We start from the raw sequence: 24,725 nt of genomic DNA, 5'->3' as shown, positions 1-24,725 counted from the left end.
AAAGCCTTAAAAATTCAAGCACTCAATTTCCTTGATGCAGCATTGAATCGCCATCTTCAAAGCACGGGTGACTGTGTCTATGTCAACAAATAGACCTTTGAATTTTTATAATCCCATGAAAATAGATTATGGAAAATCTGAAGATCTGGGGGACCAGGAAGTACCTCAAGCAGTAGTCTTGTTGAAGCTACATGTCGTCTACATCTATGTCATTCAATTTACAAATAAGAAGCAATATTATTATGTCGCGATATCGAGCGCCAGTAAAAATCACTACTTGACCAGCCTTTTCTTCGAGAAAATATGGTCCAATGATGCTAAAAATTCGCACCAAACAGTGACTTTTCATAAATCGTGGATCTAGTCCATCAATATTAAATTTTGTTTGTCGGATAACGTTTGAGCATGTCATTGTATCAATTGTAAACTGTTTCTCATGGTTGCGTTTTCAATTTCCAACGAACGAATGTAGATGACTTCAAAATACGACAAACTGTGCTATTTTTTAACACTGACATCAACGAATTTGAATATGAATGCCGGCTACTGTTCTAGAATCATTATATGAGGCTATCAGTGCCAAAGTGGTGTAGCTCTAAACTATTTATTTAGTGGTATATTCAACTTACACCACTTTTGCTACATTACTTTGTTATATTTTTTTTTTGAATACCAAAGCTTACTACAATTTAGCAAGGACAGCAACCAAAAAATATTGTGGGTTACATCACTGATGTCTTCCAAACTTGATTTAAGGAAAAACTTTCCATCGTATTCTTATAAAAAGTAATAAATAATATTATAGTTTTCATGGTAATCCTTTCATGCCATAATAAGTTTGACTATGTGTAAACATTTAAGCATTAACTGGTATTAATATCAATTGATTCATGTTTATCCTTGACAAGAACCTGCCCTCAAATATGTCAAAGGAAATTCTTTTTAAAATTGTTTTACTATCTAATTCATTATAAATCAGAATTTTTACAAAAGTATACTTTTTTCTTATTTATTTAAATAAAACCAAAAGTAGTTTTTCACATTTTGGAAACAAAAACAAAGCCAAAAATTTGTTAAATTTAAGCAAATTTTAAGTGTTAGATGAAAGGTTTAATAAAGACACAAATTACAGAAGAGCTTTATATAATTCAAAGGCAATCTTTACATCCTTTAAGATTATAATATTCAACTGAATTATTCAATGAAATTATTGGCGTTTTGAGTCTCCTAAAATAAAAGTAATATTAATATTGCATTTTGAGGATGACTAAAAAATATACTTCTTAAGATATTCTAACATTAAAGTGAAAGTTTTATTTTAGAACCATTGTTTCATTTCATTTTACGGATTTTTAACACAAATCCGTAGGCGAAATTTTTTTAATTTTTATATTAATTTTCATCAATAGGTATAACTTTTTTTGGTTAAATTATACTAATCAACCTTAAATTTTGATTATTTCCCTTTTGTTCCCTTAAAATTTAAAAAAAAAAGTTAATAGCGGTATTCACTGTTAAGTGCGAATGGTCTTGCATCATTGCAAATGCAAAATTTTACCGTATCCAATAACAAAATACACACAAATACCATTCGCACTTAATACTGAACTCCGCTAATGTGTTTAATAATTCTTAAGGTAACAAATTTATAGCTAACAATTAATTGCATAAAATTTGCAATGCGTTGAGAATTTAATATTCTAATAAATATGTATATAGAATTTAAAAGAAACAAATGTAATTTAAGCGTTACTTAATTATGTTTTCTTTCTTTCTTTTTCATTTTTGCCACCACACACCAATTTAAACCCCGTTAAATGAATACAAAACCCCTTCAAACACGAAACTCAAAACCAAATTTAAAAAAAAACAAATAAAAAAACCAAAATGATTAGTTGTACTGACAAAAGATGGTGCCATACCGGCTCCAGCTCTAGGTGAGCTTTTAAAAAAAAAAAATATTTTACAAAATATTACTAAAACCCATAAAAAAATATAGATATTTTAAACATTATTTTTTTCAAAATAAAAATACCTTTTCTGTTAACTTTTTTATGTTCTTAAATGTTAAATAAAAAACTAGCAACTAAACTATAGTTTTGAGAAAATAATAGTAAATGCATAAAACTTGTCTATGCATGTTTTAGTTTTGTTGAAACTATAACTTTATTTTAAAATTTTCTTCTTGGCCTTTGCCAAAATAATAATAAAAAGTATTTACTACTTACTTATTACTACCACATTTCAATATTTTTTACTACTTACTTACTATTCTACATACAACATAAATAAAATCAATGCTAAATATCCCTTGAATGCTGCTACTACTTCTACTTATTACTATTTACTACTACTACTATTACCCTACACACACACACACTCATTGTACTCGTTATTTTGTCTATGTATTTGTGTTTTAATACTCTTCCTTGTTTTTACTTCCTCCTCTTGTTTTGTTGTTTCCACCCCCTCTCCATTATTAATTGTATTTTTGTTATTGTATTTGCCAGCCAAACACAACAAAAAAAAATATCTTTAAACTTAAACAAAAGAAAATTTTAATAAAAAGGAATGTTGTTTATACTACTCTACAATATTTAGTTTGATTGTGTGTGTGTGTTTATTTTACATAAAATAAATTAAGAATATTACAATATACAGGCATGTTCTTTGCATGTTGTAAAAAAAAAATCTTTAATTAACAACAGAATTAAAATACATATTGAATTTAACTTTAAATAAGAATGGGTAGTAAAATGTTTAAGGAATTCTTCGAAAAAAAATTATTTGAAAAAACTCGAAGCTTTTAAATAATTAAAATAATTATTTAAATAAGTTTAACGTGAATTATAAAAAATGGGAAGCCTGATTTTTGTAAAGATCTTTGCAACGAACTAGTTCGCTATTTTAACTCAGTTATAATTTTAATTGGGAATTTGCGATTAGTCAAACATACTTATTAATCAAATTTTTAATTTAAACATATATTTTTTTTACTTTTTGACAACAGAGTTAGGTATTTGATGGGGGAGTTTCCGATCCATTTAAATTTTTCTCTACGATTCAAATATACAGACGAGACATTCCATTTTGTCAAACAAAAATTCAACAAATCATGTCTGATACAATAACAAAATCATTGACTAAAGTGAATTTTGTAGTTGCAGGAGTTAGGTTTTCGACATAAGTCTTTTCCAATGATTCGCATTGTGTATTTCTGGATGATAATAAACCTGTATAGAAAATCATAACATAGATGAAATGTATGTTTTTATTAAGGGTTTAAGGAAATTGAAATTCAGAAAAACTGTTCTCTCAAATAACAATCTTAGGATCATGATAGAGATTTTAATTGTCATTGAACCAAAGTCAGGAATGTCAATGTGGTTCTGCAGGGCTGCTGAAAAATTAATTAAAAGATAATTAAAAGCATTCAATTATTTCAGGTATTTTCAGGTATAAAGAGTGAGATCGAAAAAAACTTAACAAACGTTTTGCCTTAAATCTTTTATCCCAAGTATTATTTGATTTGTTTGTATCAAGTTACCTTTGAAAAATATTTCAGTTATTATGTTTAATGTCAATTATGTTCATTTGTTGTTAATCTGATTAAAATGAGTGACGAGAAATTTTTCGAAATTTTTTTTATAAAATTTGTTTTCGGAATTTTTTTATAATTTTTTTTTTTAAATTTTTTCTTTCGAAATTTTTTTATAAAAAAGTTTTTTTTAATTTTTTCTTTTCGAAATTGTTTTTTAATATTTTTTAAAAAAAGTTTTTTCCATTTTTTTTTAATTTAAAAAATTTTTTTTTGGAAAAATAATTTATGACGAAAAAAAATTCGGGTTAAAATATATTTTTCCCGATTTTGACCCATTGTAGGTACAACTTACTATAATGGGCAATGGACTTTAAAATATCTATCATTAGATATCCAAATTGTCTATATTAATGACTTAGTAATCCAAATATAGATCAAAAATAGGCCAAAAATCGAGGTTTTCCCGATTTTGTCGATTTTAATAGCAACCGAGCCGGAAAAATTCCTGACATATTGATATATGAATCATGTAAGTTATTTAGGGGCTACGGAAAGTTGATTTCAACATACAGACGGACAGACGGACAGATGGACATGGCTATATCGGCCTCGCTATCTATTACGATCCAAAATATATATACTTTGTGGGGTCGCAAATGAAAAATGTAGAAATTACAAACAGAATGACAAACTTATATATACCCTTGCCACTCATGCCGAAGGGTATAAAAATTATAATTACTTTTTGAGATAATTGGTGTTTTGGGTTAAGATTTTTTCGAACTCACTCCTTATTTTTAGAAAAAAATCTTGGTAAGTTTCCAATCAAACCATTTTAAAAAGAGATGACCATTTCATGTAAAGTGTTAGAACCAGAACCTATCCCATTAGTACCATTAGTAACCACTTACAGGGCTAGTTCAGTGTTAGTTCTATGCCCTCTAGGGTTTGTATATAATACTCGTATATAAAGACCAATAATTTTAATGATACACATTTTCAATTAGCCCCACTATTTCTTATCATACAAACTGATTTTTGTCTATTTTTCCTGCTTCTTAATATCTTCAGGAGCACAACCAATACTTGAACTTTTTAAAATTCATTTCATATAGCCACTTAACTTGTGACCTTGATGCTTCTGAAAAAAACATGAGGATTGTACTCATACATTATCAATTTTATCTGCAATATATACCACTTGGTAAGCAGTAGCAGCAACATCAGGAATATCTATCTATTTACTTGAGTTTGCTATATTGAAAAGCCTCTTAAATAAATACTTCTTTTTTCAAATCTCTTAAAAGTACTTGTACACACATGTCTAAGTTTATGTGTGTGGTGGCTACACCTACACTTAGGAGTTTAAGAGCAACATAGATTTAAATGTAAGGAAGTACAGTGGGAACTCGTTAGCTAGGATTTAGTTATATAAAATCAAATAGTGGCTTGAAAGTGCAGTACTTATTGAAACAAACCAAATCTTCTTGTTCTTTAGTTTAACTTGTCTTCATTTTCTTTATTGTATTTGTTATTAAGGGTTTACTGTTTAACTAAATATAAAAAAATATGTGTATGTCTTGCCTTTTTTCTTTTAATGTCTAATGCAGGATGTGCACCTTTTTGTATTTAATACCCCAGCAGTTGTTTAGTTTACATTTTCTACTTTGTAGCTCCAGTTTAGAGATAAATGGCAGTAGTTTATTTGGTTTAAGTTTTAAGTACTTTTTTTCTTCGTTTAGAGCGATCTAAAGAAAAAACTGCACAAATAAAAGAACAATAATTTAAGTAATAAATTCTGGTCTTAGAAAAATTATTGCATTTGGAGGCCACATGTGTACTATTTATGTTTATATCCCAGGTAAAATACTCTTAGTCAAGTGGTGCCATTTGATTTTTTTTTTTTTTTGTGCTGTAAACTTCATCTCAACAGTAAAATGTTCTGCAAAATATTGCCACTTTTAAACAGAATTGTATAAATATTCGTTGTTTACTTAATTTTTTTATGCAGGAATCATCAATTCTGACTGAACAAACAATATCTCAGTGCTATTCAACTTATAAAGTAAATATTTTGTTTGTATGAGTATTTAGTATATGAGTAAAACTTCAATTTCAGATTAATCGTAGACAATGAATATTTTATAGTTATTGTATCGTTTAAACTACTCGAACGTTTACACGTTGTGTCATCGATATAATCAGATTTACATACATATTCTTCGGTATTGCGGAAAGGAAACTTTATTTACGTTTAATATGCAGTTGTATTAACACAAACCAGACAGCAGATAAACTTTGTGTTATAGGTGGGAGGTAATAAAAATTGTGTAGGAAAAATACTCGATTCGTGAGACAGTGGAGAGATCGCATACATTGTGATGATGGAACATATTTGACAAAACTTCTTTGCAAAATTTGTAGTCCGACTAAAACCGGGATTTGTATGCCGAACCAGATATTAGGGGCACAAATTCTGGGTTTGGCCTAATTGGAAACTAAGAGAAAACATGGCGGACGTTTATTAAATTCCATCTAGTGTTTTAATTTTGAACTGCAGACAATTTTTAAGGGATCGGTATTCATAACCGAATTTCCCAGTAGTATCGTTATTCATATTGACTTGGTTTTCTAGAAAGTCAGGTCCGCACTCCGAATCCACCATAGGCACATAGACATGTGTTGTTTATGCCGACCACCGATTTAAATAATCAAATCAAATTAAATTTTCATCAGCTACCTCAGATAATATAAAGTATGTAGAGTCCGACCGAGTAATCGGTTTCGGATTAGACCAAAAACTCGGTTTTATTATTAGGGAAACATTTTTACCGAATACCGAATCTTTTTAAAAAGATATATATGCTAATTTTAAAGAAAATCGGAACACAAAACCCCAGGACTAATATATTAGATTCCAACCGAATATAATGTAAAGAGGGCGTGGCATTGCTCCTAAAAATTAGCTGAAACTAAATAAAGAAATTATTTTTGATTTGTTGGCCAAATATTGGGTTAGGTTTCGGTCTGAAAAAAACGATGGGACTCTATGATATTTATGTAGAAACCATACAGTAAAACTATTCCCTAAAAAACAGTACTTTTTATACCCTTCACCTTCGTGAGAAGGGTATATATAAGTTTGTCATTCCGTTTGTAATTTCTACATTTTTCATTTCCGACCCTATAAAGTATATATATTCTGGATCCTTATAGATAGCGGAGTCGATTAAGCCATGTCCGTCTGTCTGTCTGTCTGTCTGTCTGTCTGTCTGTCTGTCCGTCTGTCTGTCTGTTGAAATCAGTTTTCTGAAGACCCCAGATATCTTCGGGATCCAAATCTTCAATAATTCTGTCGGACATGCTTTCGAGAATTTTGCTATTTAAAATCAGCAAAATCGGTCCACAAATGGCTGAGATATGAGGAAAAAACCAAGACAACCTCTATTTTTGACCTATTTTTTACCTATATCTGGATTACTAAGACATTAATATAGACAATATGGATATCTAATGATAGATATTTCAAAGACATTTGCAACTACGTATATAAGACCATATTAAGTTGGACCTACAATGGGTCAAAATCGGGAAAAAAATTTTAACCCGAATTTTTAAAAAAAAAAAAATTGAAAAAACAAAAAATATTTTTTTTAAAATTTAAAAAAAAATTTTTTTTTAAATTTAAAAAAAAATTTGAAAAAATTTTTTTTTTTAAATTTAAAAAAAAAAATTTTAAAATTTAAAAAAATTTTAAAATTTTAAAATTTAAAAAAAAAAAATTTTAAATATAAAAAAAAAAAATTAAAATAACAATCGAAAAAAAATTTTTTCCAAAAAATTAAAAAAATGGAAAAAAAAATAAATTTTGTTTACCTAAAAATATTTAAAAGTTTGAAGTATAATTTGGTGAAGGGTATATAAGATTCGGCATAGCCGAATATAGCACTCTTACTTGTTTAATATTAAGATACGATATGGAATTGAAAAAAAATATTAGGTTCGCTTCGTCCATAAAGTCTTTCTCACACGACAAATTAAAAACAAATTCTCAGCATCAAAACCATTTGTTGCACATCGAAGTATAGAACAATCTGTCAATGTCAATTTAAATTTAACACAAATGTCCTTCCTTGATTAGAAATATTTGGTATTGAATATGAGTTAAATTGGCTTTAGGCACAAATAGTTGAAAGAGTTTAAAAACAGTGTATAAAAGTCAATATAGTTTATGTTAATAACAGCGGACTTAGCGGATATCGTTATTACTTATTTAATTGATTTGAATGAAACCATTTTAGAATTACAATGAAAATCATTTCAATTTGTAAACTTCAAATTTTCTTTTCGAAATTTAAATTTACCCCATACCGCTGGGTCGTCCATAATCGTGCAGAATTTGTCATAAAAGAGTTGTTTGGATGGTCCTATAAAATTCAACACAAACTAATACTTGCAATGACTCCAACCACTTCATTTCATTATGTAAACATGATAAGTCCCTTTTCACAAAAATATTATTTTTCAAATCTGTTATTGCGGTTTTAAAATTAGATTTTCAAAATTATTCAATCAATATTCCCTTAAAATATTTATGATTTAAATTTTTTTGGTTAAAATTTAATGCACAAACTAATGATTAAAACAAATTTGGCTATATTATATATTTAATAACGTATATGTACTCAATTCCATTTCAATGAGATAATAATTTTGAGAAAAAATTTACTTAAAATGTTTGCATAACATAAAATGGACTTAACATTTTGCTTTCCTCAATATAAAGAAAAAAAACGAAATAATTGTAAACATTTTTTCGCAGTTTGACTAAACATTTATACTTATTCTAATGTTTTGTATTAAAATTAAAATTTAAATTTTCATTTAAAGTTGACTTAGCTCATTTGCCCACTAAACTAAAGATACGGCAAATTTATGATCCGTTGAAGATTAAACTATGTTAGGAATATACAATTTAAGCATAAACTCCTGTCACCATTCATCGTATGAATTTTCTTATTATTTTCTTCTACCTACCAACTTTTTTAAGTCGTATATTTTTTTGCATTTTCTTCATAATTTTGAAATATAGAAAATCCCTGTTATTTTAAAATCATATTTATGCAGTTCTCTGGTTAATCTAAGTGCTGGTACTAGTATCTATAAAAAAAACGAACTTTCCCCCACAAAAAAAATATAAATTTTTATAGTCAAAACGTGTATTTAAGACTGACAAATGAGAACAAAAATGTAGCAGTTCAGTACAGCGAAGGGATTTAAAAAAAATATTTGAATATCTTACAAAATACTGTCATCGTACTTGTAGTTACACATGGAAAAAATCTAAGTTCTCTTTCGTATTTAGGTGCCATCCTATTCATATTTTGTTTCAAACACACCTGTTTATGCTACGAATATTTGTATGTCACATTTGTTATGCATTTATGCATATTTACTTTTAAATAAAGTATGTCCTTTAAATAATATTCACAAACATACATACTGCGTACTTAAATGTTTACCTTTATGTATCCACTTGTATTTATGTCAGTTATTTATCTGCGGTTTCCTTTGTATCACCTCAAAGGATATTTTATATACATATATTTATTATTTTTTACAATTTCTTTTCATCCCTTTGTCACAGTAATAAAATAGTGGGGTTATAAGGGTTTTAGTAATACGCTTAACATTAGCATGTTTTATAATATGTATTTCCATTAATGCAGATGATATCGAAACAAATATTTAATATTTATTAAAATGGTATTTAAAAGACTTTAGATAGGATTTAAAGTAGTACAAAAACTTAATTTGCTTCAAATCGTACAGTAAATTTAAATATTGTTAGCTTAGTGAGCAAATGTGCCAAGTCGACTTTTTATTAAAACTGAGATGTGAATACAAAACGTTAGAATAAGTAAAAATGTATTCGTTTAAAATAATGTTTGTAATTATTTCGTTATAATGTCGTTATTATGAAGTGTTAAGTCCATTTTGTGTAATGCAAAGGCGCTAAGTCCATTTTTTTTCAAAATTGCAAATTTATTATCTCTGTCAAGTGGAATTGAGTAAAACTTCGTTATGTATGACTAAAAATGTGGGATTTTTTTAAATTTTTATCTTTTATTTGAAACCTTTTCCCATCTTTCTGACAACGGTACAGGTTCCCTGTGATATTCTGGCCAGATTTCAGCAGCTCATAATAGAGAGAACCTTTTTGCTACCACCAAATACAGACCATTGCCTCAGAGCCATGGATATTTGGCTTTGCTGTCGATTAGGTTGGTTGGCCAGGCTTCATGTTATCACAAAAATTCATATCTTTTATAGCGTTCAAGCATAATTTCGGACATGCAAAATCTCTTTCAAGTTCTCTCGGCTTCAATTCGTATGGTACCCAATTTCCCTGCATTTGTCTTCCGTGTCAACATCACCACTTCAAAACCGAACAAACCATCTCTCGTTGAAACCAATGATACGCATTCACCATAAGCTTCGGTGAGCAATCGGTGTGCTTCAGCGGCACTTTTTTCCAATTAAAGAAGTTATGCTAAACTTCCCGCATATGTCGCGGTTGGTAAAAAATTCGAAATTTTCGAAGCAAAAAAACACTATAATGTTCAATAACTTATTGAGAATAAATGACATAAAAACCTAACTCAGTTGTCAGAAACCTGGTGAGAATGTATTAGTAGAAAAACACTATGTGAAAACAAAAACAAAATACTCGTATGTGTGATTATTTTGATTAATTTTTTTCACACAGTTTTTTCTACTAATACATTCACACCACTTAGGTTTCTGACAACTGAGTTAGGTTTTTAACAGGAGAGTTTCCGCTCTATGTCTATTCACTATGTATGTACCCTTAAAAATTACATATAAGTTCTTAAAAAACAAAAACCGCGTTCAAAAGATACGCCATCCACTGTAAATCTCACATTTTTAAGTCATACATCCAATAGTTTTAAAAACTCGTTGATTTCCTCCATGAGTTTCTAGTTACAGAGATCTAATGACAAATTCCCTTTAAATTAAATAAATTCTGAATGAAAGATTTATTAAATCTATTAATAATTTCATTGAATACAAAATCTATAGCAATTAAAAGTTTAATTGAAAATAAATTCTATATAAAGTTGGATTGGGAATAGTATTAAAATTGGTAATTTTTTCAACCTCTCTTCAATGTTACTAATTTCTATAAAATAAATTTACGGTATTGTAAAAATTTGTTTTGTAGATCTCCAAGTCAATGTAAGATTTTAATACAGTACTAAAATAAATAAAATCTAATAAAATATCTTTGAATGCCTGGTGTAAGTTGAAAACGCATGATGTATTTTAGCGAAATGTTAATCACAGCATGATTGTCCATTTACAAATATAAAAGTATGTAATAGAAAAACCTATAAGTGTTTTAACCACTTAAACAAATTATAAGTTGTTAATATCTATTATAGTTTTAAAATGTGCATATAACTGCGAAGATAAGTCAAAACAGCTTAAGTCGCAGCCAGCTAGATAAGCAAAATCTAAAATCTTATTTTCCTACTTAAGCTGTTTTTACTTGCATTGGTGGTTCTACATATTATTGTGTATGTCTACTAAATATTTATTATTTCTTTTAACTTTTAAAATTAAAGCTATTACTTATAATATATATTTTAATATATTTTTCTATCCTTTACTTTTTTTATGATCACTCTACTACTGCTACGCCTGATACGATGCCTGTCAACGCCTAATTTACTTGTTCACGTTAAACTCTCTGTTAAACACACCTGATGAAAATCTATCAACCAACCAACAACCCCTAAATATATGTTAAACAACTCCTATACATCGTTTATACTTAAAATCTACAGTTTGTGTACAATGGCCTGAAGGTAAGTTTTGTTCTTATGTGTTTTAATTATTTAATGCTATTTGTTATAATTTATATGTTTACATACATATATTTTTTTAAAAACATATAAAAGCTTTTAAATAAATTTGTTTAATTTTTTTTTTTTGCTTATAATTTTTAAACAAATCTTTATTATATGTCGAATTGTGATTTTTGTTAATGAAATATTTACATTTATTAGTTTCATATAAAAAGAAAATTTATAAAATCTTTGCGATTTCCATTTTAAATAAACAAACATTTATTAATTATTTATAATTTCTCATATTTATGTATAAAACATTATTGTAATAAATGTGTAAGTATTTATGTATTATTTATGTTTACATGTAAATATAATTTTACATAAAGCATTAAACTAGCAGTTAGTCATTTAAAGTTTAAGAATTTCAGTATGAAAGTGTCTAAATGTTTACCGAATTATTCTTAAAAATAATTGATTTTAAAAGCGTTTTTTTGTTTGCTAATTAATAAAATTACTAGTTTTAACTACTAATGATGTATTAGCTCTTTAAGTCAACTCAATTCTAGGTATTGACTTGATTTTAATTTAATATTTTATTCAACACAAGTCATTGGTTCTGACTCAGTCACATTAAGAAAATTTATACAAATTATTTAGTATGATGGACGGAGTTTTAAAGTGGCATATTTTTGAATCTAATTGAGATATTGACTTGAAGATTTTTTTGTGAGACCAAAAATTAACTTATCTAAACAAAAAAATATAACTCGGAATAAATGTGGATCAAATTGTTTCTAATATTTGCAATCCTATTCAAATTTTAATACAAATATTAGTTTTAGAATCTCAATAAATATGTAATATGTAATAAAATCTTTATTTATTAACAAAACTCATTGAAATTGTCAACGTTTTTTATGTTTGTCATTCTAAATAACAAGGTGTAAAAAAACTTGTCAAAAGGTCAAAGACAATCCCGCAATTCCTAAAAATTGCAGCGAAAATCCCAAAAATGGAATTTTTTACAATTTTGCCTGTAGGGTCCACATTTCCTTCGGGGCTGGGAAAATACTTTGGCGATAAATAGGGAACACATCAAGGTTTCCAAAGCTGCTTTTTGTTTTCTGATCCCAGCTTTGGGATTTTAGAACATGTGGCCCAAAGTTGAATTTTTTATGAAAAATTGGTCAAATTCCGAAGGCGTAGGGGCGACATATTTGAAAAATTTTACATGTTTTTTATACCAAAATGTTCTCCATAGAGATACCTTATAGAAAAACATAAAATTGTAATATGTTTTTAAAGAAAGTTTTTTTTTAATAAGGAAAGAGTTAAGTCACCTTTTCGCCCAGAAAACAGCAAAAATCTACTATTTTTTAATATTTAAATTGAAAATCGTTTATTTTTGGATCCATAATAGATATTGACCTCAAATCTTTTGTATATTATTACTAATTTAGTTGTCTAACAAAAAATTCGAGTCCATTCGGTTCAAAATTACGCCCTATATTTTTAAAAAAGCGGGCCAAGGTATGGCCAAATTTTAAAAATTTAATTTTTAAATGCCTATAACTCGAAAATTAGAAGAGATAAATAGCTGTTTTTGAAATTGGATGGGAAACAAAAAAATGGCACGTGTATAAAAATTGTACATGTCGAAGGTACCCTACTTTGACCCGCATATCGACGCCCCTGGAGCAATTGTATGGCCCATTTTAATAACTTAATCTCGAATACTCCTTGGCTACGCCCACGTAAAATTTTATACCCATTGGACCAGCCGTTTAGAAATGCCAGATTTATTTCCAAAAAATTTCAATTCTGCCCCACTGTGCAGTATCGGGAGACCTTGTTTTTTTGGGCCCTAAAGCAGAAAATGTTCCCAAAAAGTTCTTGGTATGTTAAGAATATGCGGCAAAAGAAGACAAACATTTGCTATAAAGGGCTCTATAAATACCGAAATTTATATCAAGGAATGTTTACAAAAGACGAAGCTTCCATTCATAAGATTTCTTACTGTCTCCACTTATTTTTGGCCTGATTTGGCATCCTGTAACTATGGTAAGCAAGGTATTGAATGGTTCAAGAACAATAATGTGTTATTTGTGCCAAGAGAGGCAAATCCTCCTCTTGTTAAAAGAAAATTGAAAAGCACCAAAAAAAATCTATACAAACCTTAATGGAAGGGTTTCTTGAAAAGGTTCATAAATTCATCACTATTAATTAGAATTAAATAAAAATAATATTTTTTGTAAATTGTAATAATAATTTCAATTAAATAAAAAAATCAAAGCTGTAGGTTTAGTGGTTTCTTTTTTATTAACATTTATGTATATTTAGATTTATTCGATCTCACTCCTTAATATACAATTTCTTGACATTCTTATTATTCGAATGTAGATTAATTTTTGATAGATACCAATTTTGGGAGTCCACTCATTACTCCCCATTCCAACTACGAAACCCTGTAAAAACAAATTAACTCATGAATACCTCAGCTCTGACAGTGTAAAATCTCATTAATATATCTCTAATCATTCATAAGCTACCGAATTATTTCCTTTCTCAGAACATTTGGCAATTTAAACTATATTTGTCACAAAAGTGATCGACACTTTTCGAAAAGATGCTCAATTTGTTTTGACTCTTACAAGTCATCCTGATGGGTTTTAAAACCTTGCTGAGTTGACTATCATTATTCCATTCCATAGCTATAAAATAATGATTAATTTTTAATGAAACGTTAAATCATTCTTGCACTGAAATGTAATTTGTTTAATGTATTCATTTTACCAAAACAATGAAATGAAGTAAAATCCTAATGAATTCATGATGAATAGAACAGTTAACTCTGGTAGAAGAATTTGGTGTTATGTTTTCCTTCAAAAGTCCCAATATCGTATTATTTATTTCTTAAAATCACCCTTTATATTCTAGAAGTAACAAATGTGCATATTTAACTAATTTCTCAACAAATAAGCCTCTAAAAATATGCTACATATATTATGATTTTGCTCTGCAATAAATAGCTTAGTAATTAAAAAAAAATGCATTATTATAATTAAGAAATATTTATTGAAATATTGTAAGATATTTTTAGATAAGTTATTAATGCCTTAAGTTTATTTAAACTAAAAAGTTAAAACTTTAAAATACACACATAGTTGTAAAACCTTTATTAATTCATAAACACTTATAAGTAAGTAACTACACAAATAAGTTAGTTTACGTTTTAATATCCAAGTTAATAATTAATATTACTTCTTTTGAAAAACTTACTTTTATCATTTTCTTTTGAAATATTTAATTTTCTCTTTAATATTTATTGCTTTTCTGCAAACTCCTAATTGTATGTTATACTTTCTTCTTTTTACACTTTAAATAGTATTTTTTTTTGTTTAATTAATTTTCTTTTAAACGAGGATTTTTGTGCTAAAGTCTGATTATTTTCATTATTTGTGGTAGGTCCCTCTTTGATTAACAAATATCTTGTGTTTACTTTATTTGATCATGCGATAGTTTGCAAAACAAAATACTTAATTTGTTTATTTTGTTAAATTAACTTAAAAATTGTGGAAACAAATTATGTAGTTTTTTAGCTTAAGAAACAAAATGGATAAAAAGTTGGCCAGTTTGTGTTTTGTTTGAACAAGAAACTAATAAAAAATATGTTTGAATTTTTGTTCATTTATGGTATTTATTGAAAAAATTCATCAAAAACTTTATAAAGTCCTTTGGAAAATGTTGTTTGTAACAGTTTTTTTTTATTTAGCTGTTAAATTTGCCAAAATTTATAGTTACAATATTGAAATTGATTTTCTAGTTATGGTTTTAATTTAAAATTAAAAATATTTTAAACAAGTTAATTAGTTTTTGTTATTATATAATTAAATTAAAAGGAAACGAAATTAATAACATAACAATAGAAAATATTATATTCAGTGTCAAATGATCAATTATATGTTAACTGCAATTGTGATTGACTTTATTCAAAAAAAATTAAATAATTGAATTTGTAGCATTTTCATTAAAATATATATAAAAATTTAATGAGTATTAACAGTCAAATTGTAATTGTTTAATGTTTGGTTCATTGATTGTTAATATGTTTTTATATATAAATATATTAACTAAGTAAATATATATAAAAATATCTGCCACTATTTAACATATTTCTACATTTTTTATTTTGTTTGTTTTTCATTTAATGAGATTCTTTTTTATTTTTTCATCCCTTCAAAGAGTAAATAATAAAAATATTGAAATTAATTGCAAGTGTTGTATTTAACAATTTAATGATAACGTAAACAACAACAAAAAAGTTAACAATTTCAAATGAATTAATGAAACAAACATATTAACATGCATAATGGTTGCATAATATATTTTAATTTAAATATTGATTGATTGATTGAAAGGTTATTTGAAAACATTGGAAAAAAATGCATAAAATATAAAACATAATATCGGAATTAGTGATGTTTCCATGAGTTTTATTTATGGATTTATTACTTTGTTAATTACATTGAATGATTGAAAAAAATTATTTCAAAATTAAATGCAACAACTTACTTGAGCTGTAATCATAATTTTCTACGCATGTCATGTAGAAAAGCACGGCATGACTTGACAATGTTTAGTGTGAAACTTGTCAACATGTGCAGGCATTTGATTTGACAATGTTCTCAACAAAAGAGTAATTTTCCAATAAAAATGCTCCATTAGGATTCGATTCGTAATTAATATTAAATGTAGGTCTAGGTTTTCGGGGAGCTTCCATAAAATTAATTGCAACAACTTACTTGAGTTGTAATTGTCATTTTCTTCGCATGTCATGTCGAAAAACACGGCATGACTTGACAATGTTTGGTATAAAACTAGGCATTATGTTATACAAGACAATATTTGCAGACCTTTGAATCCTTTGGATTTGAATCTTGACTAATATTAAATGCAGATCTAGGTTTTCGGGGAGCTTCGATAATTTATTTATGGGTGTATAACTTACAAATGCAGGATTCACAATAGATGGAGAATCTTTTGATCACGGTTTTTGTCTTTAATAAATTATATGTCATTTTGAAGGAAACATATCTGCCATTTATTCTCAATTAGTTATTGAACATTTGAGTGTAAACAACAAAGTTTTTTTTGATTCGAAAATTTCGAATTTTGTGTCAACAAAGCTTCATATGCGCGAAGTTTTGCTTTACTTCTTTAAAGTGCCGCTGAAATACACCGATTGCTCACCAACGTTTATGGTGAATGAGTTCCATCGTTTTCAACCTGCGAGAGATGGTTTGTACTGTTCAGAAGTGGTGATTTTGATGCGGAAGACAAAGATTGCCAAAAAAGTTTGAAGAACAATAATTGGAGGCATGACTCCGTGAAGATTGTTGTCAAACTCAACAAGAGCTTGCACAATCATTGGGAGCTTCACAATCAGCTATTTCAAAAGCAAATAAATTGGGTACCCAACGAATAGAAGCTGAGAGATATATTGTATTTCTGAAATGCTGCTTCAACGCTATAAAAGAAAATCATTTCTGCACCGAATCATTACTTGCGATGAAAAATGGATCGACTACGATAATCCGAAGCGTAAGAGATCGTATGTGTAGCCCGCCCAATCAGATGAATCGACACCAAAGCCAAATATCCATGGAGCTAAGGTAATTCTCTGTATTTGTTGGGAGCAAAAGGGTTCTATCTATTATGAACTGCTGAAATCTGATCAGACCTTCACGGGGAACCTGTACCGAACGCAACTGATTCGGTTGAAGCGAGCATTGCCCGAAAAACGCCCAGAATATGCGGATATACATGAAACCGTAATATTCCGTCATTACTACGCTAAACCACGTGTTACAATACCTGTTAAAAACTATTTAGAAAGAAGTGGTTGGGAAGTTTTGCCTCACCCGCCTTAAAGTCCAGACCTTGCCCCGTCCGACTAATATTTGTTTCGATCTCTCTGGGATATGCATCACTTTAGAACAGAGTATCCGATTTATATTGTACAAATGTTTCTTCAAAATAAAAGCTAAACATTTGGAAAAATCCCGCAATTTTAAGTCATGCACCCAATTCATTGAAAGATTTGTTAATCAATGCGTTAATATGTTTATCATTGCCTTTATTTAAATACTGAAATTCCTTAAACGGGGAAAATTGTTCCAAAAATTTAGTTTTGTATAAAAAATGCTGCAATGCGGCCAACAAAAAATGATAATTGTTTTTAAAAAATCGGGCTTTCTAGAAATGTTCTAAAAAATTCTTTTCCCTTAAATGAGCCAATTTTACATGTTCCTAATAATGTCCTCTGCGATTCGTTCGTACATTTTTTTCAATTAGGCCAGTAGTTTAGAAGATACTGATTTATTACCACTTTTTTTTCGATTGACCCCACTTGAGTCGGCTCATTTTAACTTCCCCATGCACATTAAAGTGTTAATTTAAATATTTATGTTTTTACATTGAGTTTTTTTAAAGTCGGGTGAATTAAAGTGTTTGTTTTCCTAGATAGACTTGAAGCAGGGTAATCTTCACTTCTTAATCTGAAATTGGTCCTTCGGACAAATGTTTTTAATAACTTACAACAGTTGAGTATTACTTTAAAGCTTCTTTCTGAATGAGATTTAAATTCAAACGAATAATATTATTTCTAAATCGATATAAAATCCGTATATATAAGAAAAAATCATTATTGTAACTTTAGACATTGTAGTTTTTATAATTATGTGTATTATTTAAATAGTTTGATTTAATTATAACCAGTTGAATATTTTTCCATCAAGAACTTTGATTTGTTGCAGTTTTTTTTATTTTTAATTTTAACATATAATTTACATTTTATTAAAGACAAACTTTAAATAATAATGTAAAATCTACTATATTTACTATTATCTGTGGTTAAAACAAAAACTCATTATTAAATATCAACACAAATAATTATATTATCAAGGTTATAGACTGCCAATGGCTACATGGCCGTTTTTGGGGGCACCTATAGGTGCGACACCTATAACTGCAGTCCCAGCCGGGGTGGCAGCAGCCGCCGCTACAACTTTGGCACCAGCAACCGCCCCCATAGTATTAGCGCCACGACCAACAGCTCACAGAAGGAGGTATTTAAATGCTCTGAAATTCCTTTAAAGGATGATCATAAAATGAGGCTTAAAAGCACAATTCATTCAAATTGAAACAAAAAATAAAGCAAATTCTCCCTACATACACTCTAAAAAAAATTACCTACTAGTTAATTATGGTTAATTGTTTGTGCATTTTAAAGCAACTATAAACAAAATAAAATTTGGCATTTTAAAACAAAAATATTTGTGATATGAATTTAATATGATTTTCTAAAAAATATTTATTAAATTATGTTAAACCAACATAATGGTGATTTAGTTTTATTATACTTTAATTTAAACTGATATGATGATGATGTGATTATGATGCGATTACTATTATATTGTATTTAATTATTTAAACAATTTATAAACTGTTATGTGCAAGTATCTATATAATATTTAGGTATTTTTTAATATTATTAAAGAAATTATTTAAACATTGTAGGCAAGAGAGACATATATAAAAGCATTTTAGTCCTTAAACAGTGTTTCGTCCCCTTTATTTAACCTTTTTTTATTCATTTTGTTATTAATATTTCAAAATCAATTTGAATTTATGTTATTTATATTATTTTTTTTTTAAATAAAAAAAGTATACTTTTATGTTTTCATAAATTTGTATTTGAAAAGCATGCTTTCAGGCATAATTTAAAATTTTTTAAAGAAATTACCAAATTTAATGATGTCTGTTTTAAAAATACATATGTATATTTAAAATTTATAATAATTTTGATAAATGTCTAAATTTTCTTGTTTTTTTGTTTTTCATGTTTTTAAAAGCATGCATGTGAGTTTGTATATGAGTGTGTGTTTAAACATCCTTTTTGTAATTTTTTATTTTTGACAAATTATACTGGCCTAAATGTTTCTAATTGAATACTGCATTCATTAGCATACATGTTTTAATTTCTAGACATACAAATACAATATTTATGTTTATTATTTATGTATATATACTAGGGTGGCCCTTATTTTATACTTTTTTGGTTTCAATAAATGTTGAAAATTTGACCAAAATCGAATAACATTTCACTTAAAGTTTTGAGTTAAAATGGCAATATTTTCAACAAAAAAAAATTAATCAAAAATCCTATTAAAAATTGATTTTAAATATAATAATAAAATTTAAAAATTGTCTGACATAGAAACCCATTATAACTTGACCCAAAAAAAATCCTTAACTCAATTCCAAATTTTACATTTTCAAAAATTGTTTAAAAGAAATTTCAAAGAATTAATAATTTTTTTCAGTTTAAATAAACGTTAAATGATGATTAAAAATGTAAATTCAAATGTGCATCGATTTGAATTAAGCGGATTTCGAGGAAATATTGTTTTGGGTCACAAATTTGTTAAAGTTATTATTTAAATTCAGATTTTTTAAGGTTTTTAGCTTTTATTTTGAAACATTTGTGCAATATAAACTTATACAAAGTATTGGACATTGATAGCTACGAACTTTTTCCATCCTTCTGGAAACATATCGGAATCCTCCAAAGGAACTGCTCATCTTTTGAATCGAAGAATGAATCAAGCCAATTTCGGATACTCTGTTCTGAAGTGAAACGTGTCCCAGAGAGAGCGTTCCGCATTGATCGAAACAAATATTAGTCGGGCGGGACAAGGTATGGAATAAATGGCGGGTCAGGCAAAACAGGTATTGCAACATATGACCGATCTTTGTCATGATGGAATATTACTTTTTCATGTCTGGCGGCATATTCTGGGTGTTTTTCGGCCAAAGCTCGCTTCAAATGAATCAGTTGCGTTCGGAACAGGTTCCATTAGATGGTCTTGCCAGATTTCAGCAGCTTATAAGACATAGGAACCTTTTGGTCTCTTTTTGACTGGCCAGGGTGATCTTTGCCATCCGTGTTAAAATTACCACTTCAGAACTCACAAAACATGTGCTTAAGCTGCACTTTTTTTCAAATTCAAGAAGTAAAGCATAATTTCCCGCATATAACGCTTGTTGGTACAAAATTCGACATTTTCGAAACAAAAAAACCTCAACCTTGTTTTGATCAAAACCTCAGCATTTGGTTTTTAGACAAGAGAGATCAATTTTAGAGCTTGGAAGCAACGAAAATAGAAAAAGTGCTAAATAAAAGCCACCCTAATATTCATGTCTTGAATTACATACAGTGTGTAATAAAACCAAAAAAAATTGGGAAGGAGTGCAAAATATTTAAATTGTAATAAATACAAAACTTTTAAATTTCTATAAAAACTTGAAAGAATAATAAAAATAAATAAACATAGCCCGGTTTAACAGTTTGGAAATCATCGTCCAACATATAAATTTATCAAGGAATTATACATATAAACTAGTCTGCTTTAACTCTAATGAGTACCCGAAACTCTCCTTTTATTTTGTCACTCACTGTAAATACAAACAACCTCAAAAGTAAGTAAACACCAGTGAATTTTTTAATATCATGAAAATCATTATAGTCCGACTTAAATTTTTTTCTCAGAACCGAATCTATTATTCAATTTCCAACAAACCTAAACTTTTAAATTTTAATCAATGGAAAGATTTTAGGATTTTAAGTATCTTAAATAAAATTAAATACAATGTGGTGTTTACTCACTTTTGATGCTGTGTGTATATCATTACATCTGACCTCTCTTTGTTCGTAAATGAAGAATTACCACCATAATAATTTAAAATCTGCTCTTATTTTTTTCTTGTGCTCTTATGCCAAAAAAATCATGGGTCATTATAAAATAATTAAAAACTTAATTATTAATGTGCTGAAATATTATAAATGACATCCCTAATTATGATGAAATGATAATGAGTGAGGATAAGGATAATGGTTTTAATTTTGTTGTGACTGTTTAAGCATCAAAATTTACAAAATATATTAGAGGCCCAAAATAAATGAAATCATAAACAATTTTTGTTTGATTCCACTTACGTGGTGTAAAGCTACGTTTCCGCATACACCGTAATCGGCACCGAAAATTAAATTCCATACATCTGCACCGAAAAAATGTTCATTTCAGAAATCGGCAACGAAAATTAGGAACGAAACTGCACCGATCAGTAACGAAAAACCTGTCATTTGGGGCCGGAACGAAAACAACTTCAAGTAGGTTGTTTTCGGTGCTGTAGGAACGAAATTATTTTAATTATTTTTTATTTCAAATTTAAAGAAAATCAAAATGAATAAAAAAATAAATTTTCTTTATTGGAAGAGGAAAAAATAATGAAATTTTATTTAATGTGCGACATCCAAAATTAAAAAATAATTTCGTTTCTGTTTTACGCCGCAACGCACCCAACTGAAACGAAAATAATTCAGAAACGAGACGGTGACGAACACTAACGTTTTTCAGTTTCAGTTTTCGTTATCGGCGCCGATTACGGTGTATGCAGAAACCCAGCATAAGCCGAAATTTTTATGTGCTGAAATCAATTGATTGGCTTACTTTAGGGAGGTACATACAGTGGTGGCCACCAATTTAAGACAAATACTTGAATTTTTTTCATCAACTGAATTTTAAGTGCGATAGAGCCAAAATAAAAGGACCTCTAAGGGTATGAAATTTATTATTAATGTTTCTAGTTTCTGAAAAATGTTTGGAAAAATCGGTAAAACATATATGGATAAAGATATGTGGAAATACGTTGACCCACCTCAGCGAACATCCGCTGTTAATAACATGAGATGACCGAAACTAATGGAACTAAAAATACGAAATTTGGTCCGAATATTTTATAATAATAAAATTATAATGATATAAATGTGAGAAAATAAGTTTATTTAAAAAAAAAAATTTTTGGTCAAGTTGTAGAAAAATTTTATGTGTTCATGGTGAATATGTATGAATTGACACAGTCGAATAAAACACACTTGTGTGTTAAAACAGTCCTCATGCATACATATTTGTGGAAATATTTGAAGAAATAATTAACAATTACATGAAATTTAGCAAACAATTTTTGTCTTAAATTCCTGACCACCACTGTATATTGATTTTGATTTTTCGGGTTATTGTAAGTTGGACATGCTAAATCGTCTTTCCAGGTCTCTCGGCTTTAACTCATATGGTACTCAATTTCATTTCTTTTGTATGAATCCTGCTGCTCGCAAACATTTTGAAATTGTTGCTTGAGTATCTCCTAATGCAATCTTCATGGAGTAATGCCTCCAATTCTTAATCGTCATACTTATTTGGCTGGCGATCTTTGTATTCCGTATCAAACTCACCACTTCTGAACCGCACAAATCATCTGTCGTACGTTGAAACCGATGAAACACATTCACCATAAGCTTTGGTGATCAATCGATGTGCTTTTTCAAATTTTTTCAAATTTAAGAAGTAAAGCAAAACTTCCCGCATATGACCTTTATTGGCACAAAATTCGACATTTTGTAAGCAAAAAAAAACGTTGTTGTTTACACTACAATTTTCAATAAATAACGAAGTATAAATGACAGATATGTATTCTTCAAAATTACATATAATTTATTAAAAACAAAAATCGCGTTCAAAAGATACGCCATCTATTGTAAATCCCGCATTTTGAAGTCATACATCATGAAATTGTTAAGTTTGTATGGCAAATGTTTTTCGAAAAATTTTTTCATTAAAATGTTAATCCTCAAGTTCTAAAGTTTTCAATAATTCCAAATATTTATACAAAATATTGGCTGACGCATTTTGCAAAGCAACACTGCAATGCATAGTGTTCATAAACGCAATAGATTTTGTTTTGGCAATGTCGAAAGTTCATTATTGTATGGCAATGCTTTTCAATGCGCAACATCTGTCAAATTTGTGAACTGTTTTTATTTATGATTCTTTACGAAACATTTATGCGTTTATGAATGTCACAAAATATTGCTTTGCCTTGTAATTGCTTTGCATTACTGCGTTTATGAAGTCAACCATTATATTTACCCTTCAGGAGGCTCAAAAGCCCTGCCTTCCCCTGACATTTTTAACATATTCCTTTAAAAGGTACAAAGAGGGCGTCAGAATTTAGGAAGGAAATCTAGTTATTTTGCCAATTTCCATCACCCAAGCATTTTTCTGATTTGAAGAGGAAGGATATTGAGCAAATTATTCTTCTAATTTTGATAATTAGTTTAAAAGATACAAAGAATACCATTTTGTTGGATCGATTTGATGGAAGAGGAACAAAGTAATATTATTTATTAACTGTCGAAAAGTCAAAAAATTGATTATGTAAATTTGAAAGAGTATGGTTTTACATCATTCGAGTCTTGAGAATTGTGAGGCTAAATGATATTGAAAATTTGATTCGAAACGGAAAATGTTACTCCTGGCCATATTAGCTCTAAACTTGAAAAATTTTATTTTTTCAGATTTCGAGAAAGTCTTAAATAAACCTTGTTAAATTTAAGGAAATTCTTTCAAAGCTTATTTTAATACATATTTATTATAATCATAGATTTTCATTCCTTTATATCTATACAATGAAAATAATGATTTATTTGTTTGACACATTTTTTTTTGCGGAATTTTTAAATTGAATTTTTATTAAACCACAATAATTATTTAAAAACAAATTACATAATTAGTTATTCAGTTTAAATAATAGTTACGACAAACATTTACTTTATCACTGATTAGTTTTTAATATGTTTAATTTATTATTATAACAAGTATTATTACAAAAATTTTAACCAAAAAAAAAAATATACAGCAAACAAAATTGTTTAAAATAAAAATAAATTTCATCATTAATTATACATAGTTAATTGACATTATAAAAAATAATAGTAAGTTTTTTAAGCTTTTTTAAATATTAATATTATTGTGGTTATTTTAGGGGAATATTAAATGCATTTATACTAATTAGTTTTGCTAAATAGAAAACATCTATCTACTAAATGCGATTTTAAATGCACACAAAACGTATTACTCAGCATACATGCAGGCGTTTTAGTTGTCATTTATTATAGTTTATGCTTTTTTTTTTGTATTTAAATACAAATTAATTTTTATTTAACGGCGTTTTAAAAATCATTTAAATAAATTGTGTTATTGTTATTGTTAGTTGACTATTTATTGTTAGTTTTGTCATTAATGGAAAATAAATGTTACTCGTAAAAATTATTATTATTATATTTACATTAATCTACACAAAATTAATATAAATGTTAGTAATTTGAATAATTTTAATTGGAATTCAAA

The 24,725-nt window shown here is 28.0% G+C and overlaps 1 protein-coding gene across 9 annotated transcripts in view; it reads left to right on the top strand.

Moving 5' to 3' along the window:
* The window catches only part of Rbfox1 (RNA-binding Fox protein 1), a 512,165-nt gene that overhangs the window by 455,584 nt on the left and 31,856 nt on the right, over positions 1 to 24,725 (top strand). For 6 of the 9 annotated variants that reach the window (XM_065503146.1, XM_065503152.1, XM_065503149.1 and 3 more), the window contains 2 exons: positions 1,896 to 1,937; positions 11,413 to 11,433. In XM_065503146.1, the coding sequence (XP_065359218.1) occupies positions 1,896 to 1,937; positions 11,413 to 11,433 (63 nt within the window). The remainder of the gene's footprint in view (positions 1 to 1,895; positions 1,938 to 11,412; positions 11,434 to 24,725) is intronic. The other 3 variants (XM_065503154.1, XM_065503153.1, XM_065503147.1) reach the window with 1 other exon arrangement.

Source organism: Calliphora vicina, chromosome 3 (genome assembly GCF_958450345.1).
Source record: "Calliphora vicina chromosome 3, idCalVici1.1, whole genome shotgun sequence".
Classification (NCBI taxonomy): domain Eukaryota; kingdom Metazoa; phylum Arthropoda; class Insecta; order Diptera; family Calliphoridae; genus Calliphora; species Calliphora vicina.
The sequence above is the reverse complement of the archived record's forward strand: the minus strand, read 5'-3'. Positions and strand labels throughout refer to the sequence as shown.